The following is a 13,098-nucleotide window of genomic DNA, read 5'->3' on the forward strand; positions in this document are numbered from 1 at the left end:
CTTGCAAGCAGTGGTTTTCTATATACCTTCCATTCCCCAGTTCTGTTTACTCTCACCTTGTGCCACCATTTCCCACATCTCTCCTGGTATATTCTCACACAAGCCTCTCTTCTAAGATCACTCACTCTCCCCATCTATATCATTTTCTTTCCCTAATGGCTCCACCTTGAAGTGATTAGACATCCCACAAGCTTTCTCTCATGCATATTTACATCCAATTATTACTTTTGCACTTCAGTCAATTGGTATATAATCCAGTAATGGCTGCTCACCTTTAACCATACTCACCCATGTATACTTATCTTTTTCAGCACAATCCCAAAAGATTTTCATTTTTCTTCGCCCTCTTAGGTATGTCTTTGCTCCTCAGTTACACTCTTATCTCCTACACATTTGCCTAAAAGCTTAGCGAACTGATCGACTTTAAGTGGGTTGGTGCTTTGAATGACAGTAGGGGATAGGGAAGGTTTGGGGGGCTGAAATCCATCACGAACATCTCAATGTAGTTGAAAGTAGGACTGTTCTAGAAGCAAGTTGCCCTATCTATTTCCCAAAGTCATACAACTAGTCAAACTTCTGTATGCTGTCTGCACTCTCAATGTCAACATTTTTTCACTTATCCATCTCTATACTAAAAAAATATTTTTTCCATCAATTTTCCTCAACTTCATGCTATGGCCTCTGGCTTTTCTATATTTGCACTTTGGAAAAAATAATTTTTGACATAATCACACTGGATTAAAAATGTAAAGGTTGTGATCAAGCCACACAACTATTTTCTACTCCATGGCTGACAAATCTATGGCCTCTAACCTCTCTTTTTCGTGTGTGTGTGTGTGTGTGTGTGTGTGCAAAACTGAACCTTGCAATCTGACTTCCTTTGAAGTCATTATTCTCATGGATGTACCTTTAATTTGGCCTGTCCTATTTCATGGATATCTAGAGTAAGAAGTATACATACAACATACTTTAATTGTATTTGTATACATATACATAGTGAAAATCCTTTAGTAGTTCATGCAAACCAAAAGACCTAAAAGACTTTAAACAACATGAAAGATAATCTCAGTTACTTGAACTAGTTAACCAACACTACAGATTTATATCACGATGTGGAAGGCTGGCACAAGACGGGTCGTCTCGCGGTGCATCAGGTATGGTCATCATCACAACTTTCCTCACCCGCTTCATCCTCCCCGCCACTCTGGAAGGGCACACCACTTCACGACATGGATAATGACTAAAATCTCATCCCTATTGAGCATATCGTAATATTTTCCCACAAGATACCTGAACATATATATCCCTGGTGTCTGGACATCATAATTTCTTCTTACATACTGATCACGTTACTGAAAATTTGTGAGGAAGTAGCAGATGCCAACTCCTGAGAAGCCATCATCTCATCGCCAGCTGGTTGACATTCCACACCACATGTCCCCTCATCTCCTCCTCATCTCTATGGCACAGAGTGCAGTAATTTACTTAATGGTGATAACCTGCAGACTTCATAATCAATATCCTTCAGCAGGTATGGGTCTTGCATTCATGCTGGCACATCAAAACTGTACTACACTGACTACGCTTGGAAAAGCTTATGAAGTTCCTGTTTCTATATGAAAAAAACAAAAAACACCGGGAATATTTTTTCTTCCTTGAAGCTCAGAGCGTATGAACCACCACCGTTTGGGCAGAAACACTTCGTTAACCACAAGGTTTCCGAGTGATCTGACTCTCATATATGAAGAAAGCAGAACGATGTCTACTGGACTCATGATATGGTGTTCAACTCACACTGACAAAGCCACCAGCGCCCTCTGCAAGTGATGGTGTACCTCAGTCATTGTCTGTGACAAACAGCTAACTCAGTCTTGCTAGGGGTACAGCAGCACACAGGTGAGACGAGGCGGTGGTGGTGGCGGTCATCATCACTCTTTGTCCCACGAGAAAACGAGAGGCAGAGAGAGAAGCGGTTGACACGTCATAGGGTTGTCCATCCAGAAGGTCCACTTCCTCTTCAGCAGGTCAAACAGTCCTACACCGGCCAGATCATAATAAGTCATGAACCTCATTTATCTTTATATCAATAACTGTAAAAAATATAATTATATATGTAGGCATATATCGTTTTACATCTAATCTTAAACATGAATGCACCACACTCATATATATATATATATGGAGTGAGAAAGTATCATTGAATTCTAGGGAGAATAAAAAGATGTTTTGGAAGGAGGTACATAAAGTGCGTAAGACAAGGGAACAAATGGGAACATCAGTGAAGGGGGCTAATGGGGAGGTGATAACAAGTAGTGGTGATGTGAGAAGGAGATGGAGTGAGTATTTTGAAGGTTTGTTGAATGTGTTTGATAAGAGAGTGGCAGATATAGGGTGTTTTGGTCGAGGTGGTGTGCAAAGTGACAGGAATAGGGAGAATGATTTGGTAAACAGAGAAGAGGTAGTAAAAGCTTTGCAGAAGATGAAAGCCGGCAAGGCAGCGGGTTTGGATGGTATTGCAGTGGAATTTATCAAAAAAAAAAGGGGGTGACTGTATTGTTGACTAGTTCGTAAGGTTATTTACTGTATGTATGACTCATGATGAGGTGCCTGAGGATTGACCGAATGCTTGCATAGTGCCATTGTACAAAGGCAAAGGGGATAAGAGTGAGTGCTCAAATTACAAAGGTACAAGTTTCTCGAGAATTCCAGGGAAATTATATGGGAGGTTATTGATTGAGAGGGTGAAGGCATGTACAGAGCATCAGATTGGGGAAAAGCAGTGTGGTTTCAGAAGTGGTAGAGGATGTGTGGATCAGGTGTTTGAGGAATGTATGTGAGAAATACTTAGAAAAGCAAATGGATTTATAAGTAGCATTTATAGATCTGGAGAAGGAATATGATACGAGTTGATAGAGATGCTCTGAGGAAGGTATTAAGAATATATGGTGTGGGAGGTAAGTTGTTACAAGCAGTGAAAAGTTTTTATCGAGGATGTAAGGCATGTGTACGTGTAGGAAGAGAGGAAAGTGATTAGTTCTCAGTGAATGTTGGTTTGCGGCAGGGATGTGTGATGTCTCCATGGTTGTTTAATTTGTTTATGGATTGGGTTGTTAGGGAGGTGAATGCAAGAGTTTTGGAGACAGGGGCAAGTATGCAGTCTGTTGTGGACGAGAGAGTTTGGAAAGTGAGTCAGTTGTTGTTCGCTTACGATACAGCGCTGGTGGCTGATTCGGGTGAGAAACTACACAAGCTGGTGACTGAGTTTGGTAAAGTGTGTGAAAGAAGAAAGCTGAGAGTAAATGTGAATAAGAGCAAGGTTATTAGGTACAGTAGGGTTAATGGACAAGTCAATTGGGAGGTAAGTTTGAATGGAGAAAAACTGGAGGAAGTTAAGTGTTTTAGATAATCTGGAAGTGAATTTGGAAGTGGATGGAACCATGGTAGCGGAAGTAAATCATAGGGTGGGGGAGAGGGTGAAAGTTCTGGCAACGTTGAAGAATGTGTGGAAGTCGAGAACGTTATCTTTTAAAGCAAAGATGGGTATGTTTGAAGGAATAGTGGTTCCAACAATGATATATGGTTGCACGGCATGGGTTACAGATACAGATGTGTGGAGGAGGGTGGATGTGCTGGAAATGATATGTCTGAGGACAATAACTGGTGTGAGGTGGTTTGATCGAGTAAGTAATGAGAGAGTAATAGAGATGTGTGGTAATAAAGAGAGTGTGGTAGAGGGAGCAGAAGAGGGTGTTTTGAAATGGTTTGGTCACATGGAGAGAATGAGTGAGGAAAGATTGACAAAATGTGTGTCAGAGGTGGAGGGAATGAGGAGATGTGGGAGACAAAATTGGAGGTAAGAGGATGGAGTGAAGAAGATTTTGAGTGATCGAGGCCTGAACATGCAGGAGGGTGAAAGGCGTGCAAGGAATAGAGTGAACTGGAACGATATTGTAAACCGGGGTTGACTTGCTCTCAATGGATTGAGCCAAGGCATGCGAAACGTCTGGGGTAAACAAATGTGGCCTTTGTTATCTTTTCCTAGCGCTACCTCGCGCACATGCGGGGGGAGGGGGTTGTCATTTCATGTGTGGCGGGGTGGCGACGAGAATGAATGAAGGCAGCAAGTATGAATTATGCACATGTGTACAAATGCATATGTCTGGGTGTGTATATATATGTCTACATTGTGATGTATAGGTATGTATATGTGCTGTGTGTGGACGTGTATGTATATACATGTGTATGTGGGTGGGTTGGGCCATTCTTTCATCTGTTTCCTTTCGCTACCTCGCTGGCTCGGGAGACAGCGAAAAAGTATGATAAATATAAATAATAAATAAATGAATATATATATATATATATATATATATATATATATATATATATATATATATATATATATATATATATATATATATATATATATATCCCTGGGGATAGGGGAGAAAGAATACTTCCCACGCATTCTTCACGTGTCGTAGAAGGCGACTAAAGGGGATGGGAGCGGGGGGCCAGATAACCTAATAACCTTGCTCTTATTCACATTTACTCTCAACTTTCTTCTTTCACACACATTACCAAACTCAGTCACCAGCTTCTGCAGTTTCTCACATGAATCTGCCACCAGCGCTGTATCATCAGAGAACAACAACTGACTCACTTTCCAAGCTCTCTCATCCACAACAGACTGCATACTGGCCCCTCTTTCCAAAACTCGAGCATTCACCTCCCTAACAACCCCATCCATAAACAAATTAAACAACCATGGAGACATCACACACCCCTGCCGCAAACCTACATTAACTGAGAACCAATCACTTTCTTCTCTTCCTACACGTACACATGCCTTACATCCTCGATAAAAACTTTTCACCGCTTCTACCAACTTGCCTCCCACACCATATATTCTTAATACCTTCCACAGAGCATCTCTATCAACTCTATCATATGCCTTCTCCAGATCCATAAATGCTACATACAAATTCATTTGCTTTTCTAAGTATTTTTCACATACATTCTTCAAAGCAAACACCTGATCCACACATCCTCTACCAGTTCTGAAACCACACTGCTCTTCCCCAATCTGATGCTCTGTACATGCCTTCACCCTCTCAATCAATACTCTCCCATACAATTTACCAGGAATACTCAACAAACCTATACCTCTGTAATATGAGCACTCACTCTTATCCCCTTTGCCTTTGTACAATGGCACTATGCAAGCATTCCACCTATTCTCAGGCACCTCACCATGAATCATACATACATTAAATAACCTTACCAACCAATCAACAATGCAGTCACTCCCTTAATAAATTCCATTGCAATACCATCCAAACCTGCTGCCTTGCCGGCTTTAATCTTCCACAAAGCTTTTATTACCTCTTTTCTGTTTACCAAATCATTTTCATTAACCCTCTCACTTTGCACACCACCTCGACCAAAACACCCCATATCTGCCACTCTATCATCAAACAAATTCAACAAACCTGCAAAAGAGGGGCAAGTATGAAGTCTGTTGTGGATGAGAGAGCTTGGGAAGTGAGTCAGTTGTTGTTCGCTGATGATACAGCGCTGGTGGCTGATTCTTGTGAGAAACTGCAGAAGCTGGTGACTGAGTTTGGTAAAGTGTGTGAAAGAAAAAAGTTAAGAGTAAATGTGAATAAGAGCAAGGTTATTAGGTACAGTAGGGTTGAGGATCAAGTCAATTGGGAGGTAAGTTTGAATGGAGAAAAACTGGAGGCAGTAAAGTGTTTTAGATATCTGGGAGTGGATCTGGCAGTGGATGGAACCATGGAAGCGGTAGTGGATCATAGGGTGGGGGAGGGGGCGAAAATCCTGGGAGCCTTGACGAATGTGTGGAAGTCGAGAACATTATCTCGGAAAGCAAAAATGGGTATGTTTGAAGGAATAGTGGTTCCAACAATGTTGTATGGTTGCGAGGCGTGGGCTATGGATAGAGTTGTGCGCAGGAGGGTGGATGTGCTGGAAATGAGATGTTTGAGGACAATGTGTGGTGTGAGGTGGGTTGATCGAGTAAGTAACGTAAGGGTAAGAGAGATGTGAGGAAATAAAAAGAGCGTGGTTGAGAGAGCAGAAGAGGGTGTTTTGAAATGGTTTGGGCACATGGTCACATCGTCCAAATGCCTCTCTCTTCTCTTTCACTAATAATCTTACTTCTTCATCCCACCACTCACTACCCCTTCAAATGTGCCCACCTCCCATGCTTCTCATGCCACAAGCATCTTTTGTGCAAGCCATCACTGCTTCCCTAAATATATCCCATTCCTCCCCCACTCCCCTTACCTCCTTTGTTCTCACCTTTTTCCATTCTGTGCTCAGACTCCTTCCCAAGCTTACTTCCTCTCACCACTCTCTTCATCCCAACGTTCTCTCTTCTTTTCTGAAAACCTCTACAAATCTTCACCTTCGCCGCCACAAGATAATGATCAGACATGCCTCCAGTTGCACCTCTCAGCACATTAACATCCAAAAGTCTCTCTTTCGCGCGCCTATCAATTAACACACAATCCAATAACGCTCGCTGGCCATCTCTCCTACTTACATACGTTTACTTATGTATATCTCTCCTTTTAAACCAGGTATTCCCAATCACCAGTCCTTTTTCTGCACATAAATCTACAAGCTCTTCACCATTTCCATTTACAACACTGAACACCCCATGTATACCAATTATTCCCTCAACTGCCACATTACTCACCTTTGCGTTCAACTCACCCATCACTATAACCTGGTCTCGCGCATCAAAACCACTAACACACTCAACTCAGCTGCTCCCAAAACACTTGCCTCTCATGATCTTTCTTCTCATGCCAAGGTGCATATGCACCAATAATCACCCATCTCTCTCCATCAACTTTCAGTTTTACCCATATCAATTTAGAGTTTACTTTTTTATACTATCACATACTCCCACCACTCCTGTTTCAGGAGTAGTGCTAGTCCTTCCTTTGCTCTTGTCCTCTCACTAACCCCTGACTTTACTCCCAAGACATTCCCAAACCACTCTTCCCTATATCCTTGATTCATTTCACTCAGAGCCAAAACATCCAAGTTCCTTTCCTCAAACATCCTACATATCTCTCCTTTTTTCTCATCTTGGTTATATCCACACACATTTAGACATCCCAATCTAAGCCTTCGACTAGGATGAGCACTCCCTGCGTGACTCCTTCTTCTGTTTTCCCTTTTAGAAGTTAAAATACAAGGAGGGGAGGGTTTGCAGCCCCCCCGCTCCCGTCCCCTTTAGTCACCTTCTATGACACGTGAGGAATGCTTGGGAAGTATTCTTTCTCCCCTATCCCCAAGGATATATATATTCCTCACGTGTCATTGAAGGCGACTAAAGGGGACGGGAGTGGGGGGCTAGAAACCCTCTCCTCCTTGTATTTTAACTTTCTAAAAGGGGAAACAGAAGAAGGAGTCATGCGGGGAGTGCTCATCCTCCTCGAAGGCTCAGATTGGGGTGTCTAAACGTGTGTGGACGTAACCAAGATGAGAAAAAAGGAGAGATAGGTAGTATGTTTGAGGAAAGGAACCTGGATGTTTTGGCTCCGAGTGAAACGAAGCTCAAGGGTAAAGGGGAAGAGTGGTTTGGGAATGTCTTGGGAGTAAAGTCAGGGGTTAGTGAGAGGACAAGAGCAAGGGAAGGAGTAGCACTACTACAGAAACAGGAGTGGTGGGAGTATGTGACAGAGTGTAAGAAAGTAAATTCTAGATTGATATGGGTAAAACTGAAAGTTGATGGAGAGAGATGGGCGATTATTGGTGCATATGCACCTAGGCATGAGAAGAAAGATCATGAGAGGCAAGTGTTTTGGGAGCAGCTGAATGAAAGTGTTGGTGGTTTTGATGCATGAGACCGGGTTATAGGGATGGGTGATTTGAATGCAAAGGTGAGTATGTGGCAGTTGAGGGAATAATTGGTATACATGGGGTGTTCAGTGTTGTAAATGGAAATGGTGAAGAGCTTGTAGATTTATGTGCTGAAAAAGGCCTGGTGATTGGGAATACCTGGTTTAAAAAGAGAGATATACATAAGTATACGTATGTAAGTAGGAGAGATGGCCAGAGAACGTTATTGGATTACGTGTTATTGATAGGCGCGCGAAAGAGAGACTTTTGGATGTTAATGTGCTGAGAGGTGCAACTTTAAGGATGTCTGATCATTATCTTGTGGAGGCGAAGGTGAAGATTTGTAGAGGTTTTCAGAAAAGAAGAGAGAATGTTGGGGTGAAGAGAGTGGCGAGAGTAAGTGAGCTTGGGAAGGAGACTTGTGCAAGGAAGTACCAGGAGAGACTGAGTACAGCATGGAAAAAGGTGAGAACAAAGGAGGTAAGGGGAGTGGAGGAGGAATGGGATGTATTTAGGGAAGCAGTGATGGCTTGCGCAAAAGATGCTTGTGGCATGAGAAGCATGGGAGGTGGGCAGATTAGAAAGGGTAGTGAGTGGTGTGATGAAGAAACAAGATTATTAGTGAAAGAGAAGAGAGAGGCATTTGGATGATTTTTGCCGGGAAATAATGCAAATGAGTGGGAGATGTATAAAAGAAAGAGGCAGGAGGTCAAGAGAAAGGTGCAAGAGGTGAAAAAGAGGGCAAATGAGAGTTGGGGTGAGAGAGTATCATTAGATTTTAGGGAGAATAAAAAGATGTTTTGGAAGGAGTTAAATAAAGTGCATAAGACAAGGGAACAAATGGGAACTTCAGTGAAGGGGGCTAATAGGGAGGTGATAACAAGTAGGGGTGATGTGAGAAGGAGGTGGAGTGAGTATTTTGAAGTTTCGTTGAATGTGTTTGATGACAGAGTGGCAGATATAGGGTGTTTTGGTCGAGGTGGTGTGCAAAGTGAGAGGGTTAGGGAAAATGATTTGGTAAACAGAGAAGAGGTAGTAAAAGCTTTGCGGAAGATGAAAGCCGGTGAGGCAGCAGGTTTGGATGGTGTTGCAGTGGAATTATAAAAAAAAGGGGGTGACTGTGTTGTTGACTGGTTGGTAAGGTTATTCAATGTATGTATGATTCATGGTGAGGTGCCCGAGGATTGGCGGAATGCTTGCATAGTGCCATTGTACAAAGGAAAAGGGGACAAAGGCGAGTGCTCAAATTACAGAGGTATAAGTTTGTTGAGTATACCAGGTTCGACGTGCTGTCAATTGATTGAATCAGGGCATGTGAAGCGTCTGGGGTAAACCATGGAAAGTTCTGTGGGGCCTGGAGGTGGAAAGGGAGCTGTGGTTTCGGGCATTATTACATGACAGCTAGAGACTGAGTGTGAACGAATGGGGCCTTTGTTGTCTTTTCCTAGCGCTACCTCACACACATGAGGGGGGAGGGGGATGTTATTCCATGTGTGGCGAGGTGGCGATGGGAGTAAATAAAGGCAGACAGTATGAATTATGTACATGTGTATATATGTATATGTCTGTGTGTGTATATATATGTGTACACTGAGATGTATAGGTATGTATATTTGCGTGTGTGGACGTGTATGTATATACATGTGTATGCGGGTGGGTTGGGCTATTTCTTTTGTCTGTTTCCTTGCGCTACCCTGCAAACGCGGGAGACAGCGACAAAGCAAAATAAATATATAAATAAAGTTTGTTGAGTATTCCTGGTAAATTATATGGGAGGGTATTGATTGAGAGGGTGAAGGCATGTACAGAGCATCAGACTGGGGAAAAGCAGTGTGGTTCCAGAAGTGGTAGAGGATGTGTGGATCAGGTGTTTGCTTTGAAGAATGTATGTGAGAAATACTTAGAAAAGCAAATGGATTTGTATGTAGCATTTATGGATCTGGAGAAGGCATATGATAGAGTTGATAGAGATGCTTTGTGGAAGGTATTAAGAATATATGGTGTGGGAGGCAAGTTGTTAGAAGCAGTGAAAAGTTTTTATCGAGGATGTAAGGCATGTGTATGTGTAGGAAGAGAGGAAAGTGATTGGTTCTCAGTGAATGTAGGTTTGCGGCATGGGTGTGTGATGTCTCCATGGTTGTTTAATTTGTTTATGGATGGAGTTGTTAGGGAGGTGAATGCAAGAGTTTTGGAAAGGGGGCAAGTATGCAGTCTGTTGTGGATAAGAGAGCTTGGGAAGCGAGTCAGTTGTTCGCTGATGATGCAGTGCTGGTGGATGATTCAAATGAGAAACTGCAGTTGGTGACTGAATTTGGTAAAGTGTGTGAAAGAAGAAAGTTGAGAGTAAATGTGAAAAAGAGCAAGGTTATTAGGTTCAGTATGGTTGACGGACAAGTTAACTGGGAGGTAAGTTTGAATGAAGAAAAACCGGAGAATGTGAAATGTTTTAGATATCTGAAAGTGGATTTAGCAGCAGATGGAACCATGGAAGTGGAAGTGTCACAGCATAGGGGAGGGGGCAAACGTTCTGGGAGTATTGAAAAATGTGTGGAAGGCGAGAACCTTATCTCACAGGGCAAAAATGAGTATGTTTGAAGGAATCATGGCTCCATCAATGTTATATGGTTACGAGGCATGGACTATAGATAGGGTTGTGTGGAGGAGGGTGGATGTGTTGGAAATGAAATGTTTGAGCACAATATGTGGTGTGAGGTGGTTTGATCAAGTAAGTAATAAAAGGATTAAGAGAGATGTGTGGTAATAAAAAGTGTGGTTGAGAGAGCAGAAGGGGGTGTGTTGAAATGGTTTTGACACATGGAGAGAATGAGTGAGGAAAGATTGACAAAGAGGATGTATGTGTCAGAGGTGGCGGGAAGGAGGAGAAGCAGGAGACTTCAAATTGGAGGTGGAAGGATGGAGTGAAAAAGATTTTGAGTGATTGGTTAAAAGCTTTTCACTGCTTTTAGCAACTTATCTCCCACACCATGTACTCTTAAAACCTTCCACAAAGCATCTATATCCACCCTATCATATGCCTTCTCCAGGTAATTATTCCCAATAATTCCTACATACATCCTTAGCACCTTCTTTTCTTTTGAATAAAGGAACAATAATAGTTTTTGATACTCAGGCACAACCTTCTGTTTTCATGCTAAATTACATATCAGATGTATCCACTATCACACTTTCTCCTCCATACTTCAGCATTTCAGCAGTAATCCCATCCACTCCAGGTGTCTTTCCTACATTCAGCCTCATAATTGCCCTTCTTACCTCCCTTTTTGCTATAGGCCCCTGCATTTGCATTCTTTTCCTTCCGTTCTCCATACCCACGTATGTAACAACAGCTGCTTTCCCTTCTCCTGCATTCGTCAACTCTTCAAAATTCTCTTTCCATATACCTCTCAACTCCTCCTTTTGATTAAGCAACTCCCTTTCCTTAATTTTGCATTAAGATTTCCACTCTTACTTTCACCTTCCTTTTTCACCTCCTTCCAGTATAATTTTTTATCCCAAAACTTTTCACTCATCTTGCAAAATCTTCATCTACTCATTCTTTGCTTTCCTCTATCAGCTTCTTAACATTCTGCTTACACATCATATATTCTTCCCTTTTCCTTTGCTGAACTTCCACTTGTCATTCCTATCAAACAATCTACAATATACCTTTTTGTTCTCCTCCACAGCATTTCTAATTTCTTCTATTTACCATGCATTGCCCCTTTTATTCCAATATCTCATGACCTTGTATTCAGCTACTAATTCTACAACCTTTAACATTTTTCCCTAAACATCTTCAACACCTCATTCACACATGGAGTGCCTTCCTACAATCATTGCACTCCCATTTAAGCTTTTAGTTACCTTCCTTTCAGACTCCTTTCAGCATTTTTCCCAATTCATCTTATTGCTTGCTAACACCCTTACCTCTCCATTCTTTTTTAAACCATACCTCCACTTGTCCCTAATCTTCATCCCCACAAGAACTGAGAAATGGTTAGAGACTCCAAGAAATCCTCTCATGACTCTAGCAAATAGAACAACCTTTCTCAATCCTTTATCCACTACCAAAGAGTCAATCAAAGCCTTTTACTCTTCTCTTCCATCATTTCTCATCAATGTATATCTGTAGATCATCCTGTGTTGAAAAAAAGTGTTTGCAAGGAATAAACCCTTCTCAGCACAAATATCCACGAGATAACTTCCATTCTCATTTACTCCAGGCACTCCCCATTTACCAACTATCTTGCCAATTCCATCACATCCCACTTTCACATTCATATCACAATACAATCACGTTTCTCTCATTCTCAAAACCAGTTATACAGTCATCCAAATCTCTCCACAAAAGCTTCATGTCACCCTTACCTTGTAAAGTCTTCATGTTCACAAGAACATATACAAATACCCATGCATACTTCAAAATCCTAATCTTTCCTTTCACCCACACTATTCTTGATCCATTCCATTCATGCTCTGAAACACCCTCCCCCCATGCTCTTGGTGATAACAGAATTGCACATGATTCTTTCCCTCTTCCCTGATAGTTTTCACTCATTCCTGTCCATACCACACCTTCCACAACTTGCATTCATCATTTCCATTTCCACTCTATACATCCAGCCCGAGGATATGGATTTCTACAATCCCAGTACATCTAAGCTACAACTTTTGAAACCTCTCCACAAGCTCCCTCCTTTTACTGTTCCCAGTCATTCCAATCACATTCAGTGCCATCATCCTAAATCAGTTACAAAATTGTCAAAAAAGTCACAGCACACCTCAGGTGTAGCACACCTCAGGAGTCTGTCTAAATATGAAAGGATTTCCCTGATGGAGTTGGGCAATGCCCCCTCCTTTAGTTCCATTCCTTAGGGTTGTATTGACGGGTTACCACGAGAATGCAGGTTGAGACTTGGATACTCTGGTAAAATTAGATATTTCCTTGAGGTACTGAAACTTGACAACTTGCCGCAATTCTAAACTTTTTCACATTAGCACCACCTCCTACCTCACAATAATGGATAATGGCTAGGAACCTAAGCTAACAAAGGACATTTCTTCTCCCACAACTTTTCTTTGCTGCAGATAAGATCGTTTCAACAATGGATGCGTCAAGAGAGTCCCACCTGCCCTAGAGCTGTGACAGTAAACAGTCGTGATAAACCCTTCCACAAGAATATTCTAGGACCCATGTTGGAGAAGGAGTGAGCAATGCTGCAA

General features: G+C 41.9%; 1 protein-coding gene across 5 annotated transcripts in view; it reads right to left on the reverse strand.

Annotated features, from left to right (window-relative positions):
- Positions 1-952: 952 nt before the first annotated feature.
- The window catches only part of LOC139761104 (beta-alanyl-dopamine/carcinine hydrolase-like), a 113,628-nt gene continuing 101,482 nt past the window's right edge, over positions 953-13,098 (reverse strand). For all 5 annotated transcript variants that reach the window (XM_071685028.1, XM_071685024.1, XM_071685013.1 and 2 more), the window contains one exon: positions 953-2,035. In XM_071685028.1, coding sequence (XP_071541129.1) covers positions 1,929-2,035 — 107 coding nt within the window. In that variant the 3' untranslated portion in view covers positions 953-1,928. The remainder of the gene's footprint in view (positions 2,036-13,098) is intronic.

The sequence above is a fragment of the Panulirus ornatus genome, chromosome 3 (assembly GCF_036320965.1).
Source record: "Panulirus ornatus isolate Po-2019 chromosome 3, ASM3632096v1, whole genome shotgun sequence".
Classification (NCBI taxonomy): Eukaryota; Metazoa; Arthropoda; class Malacostraca; order Decapoda; family Palinuridae; genus Panulirus; species Panulirus ornatus.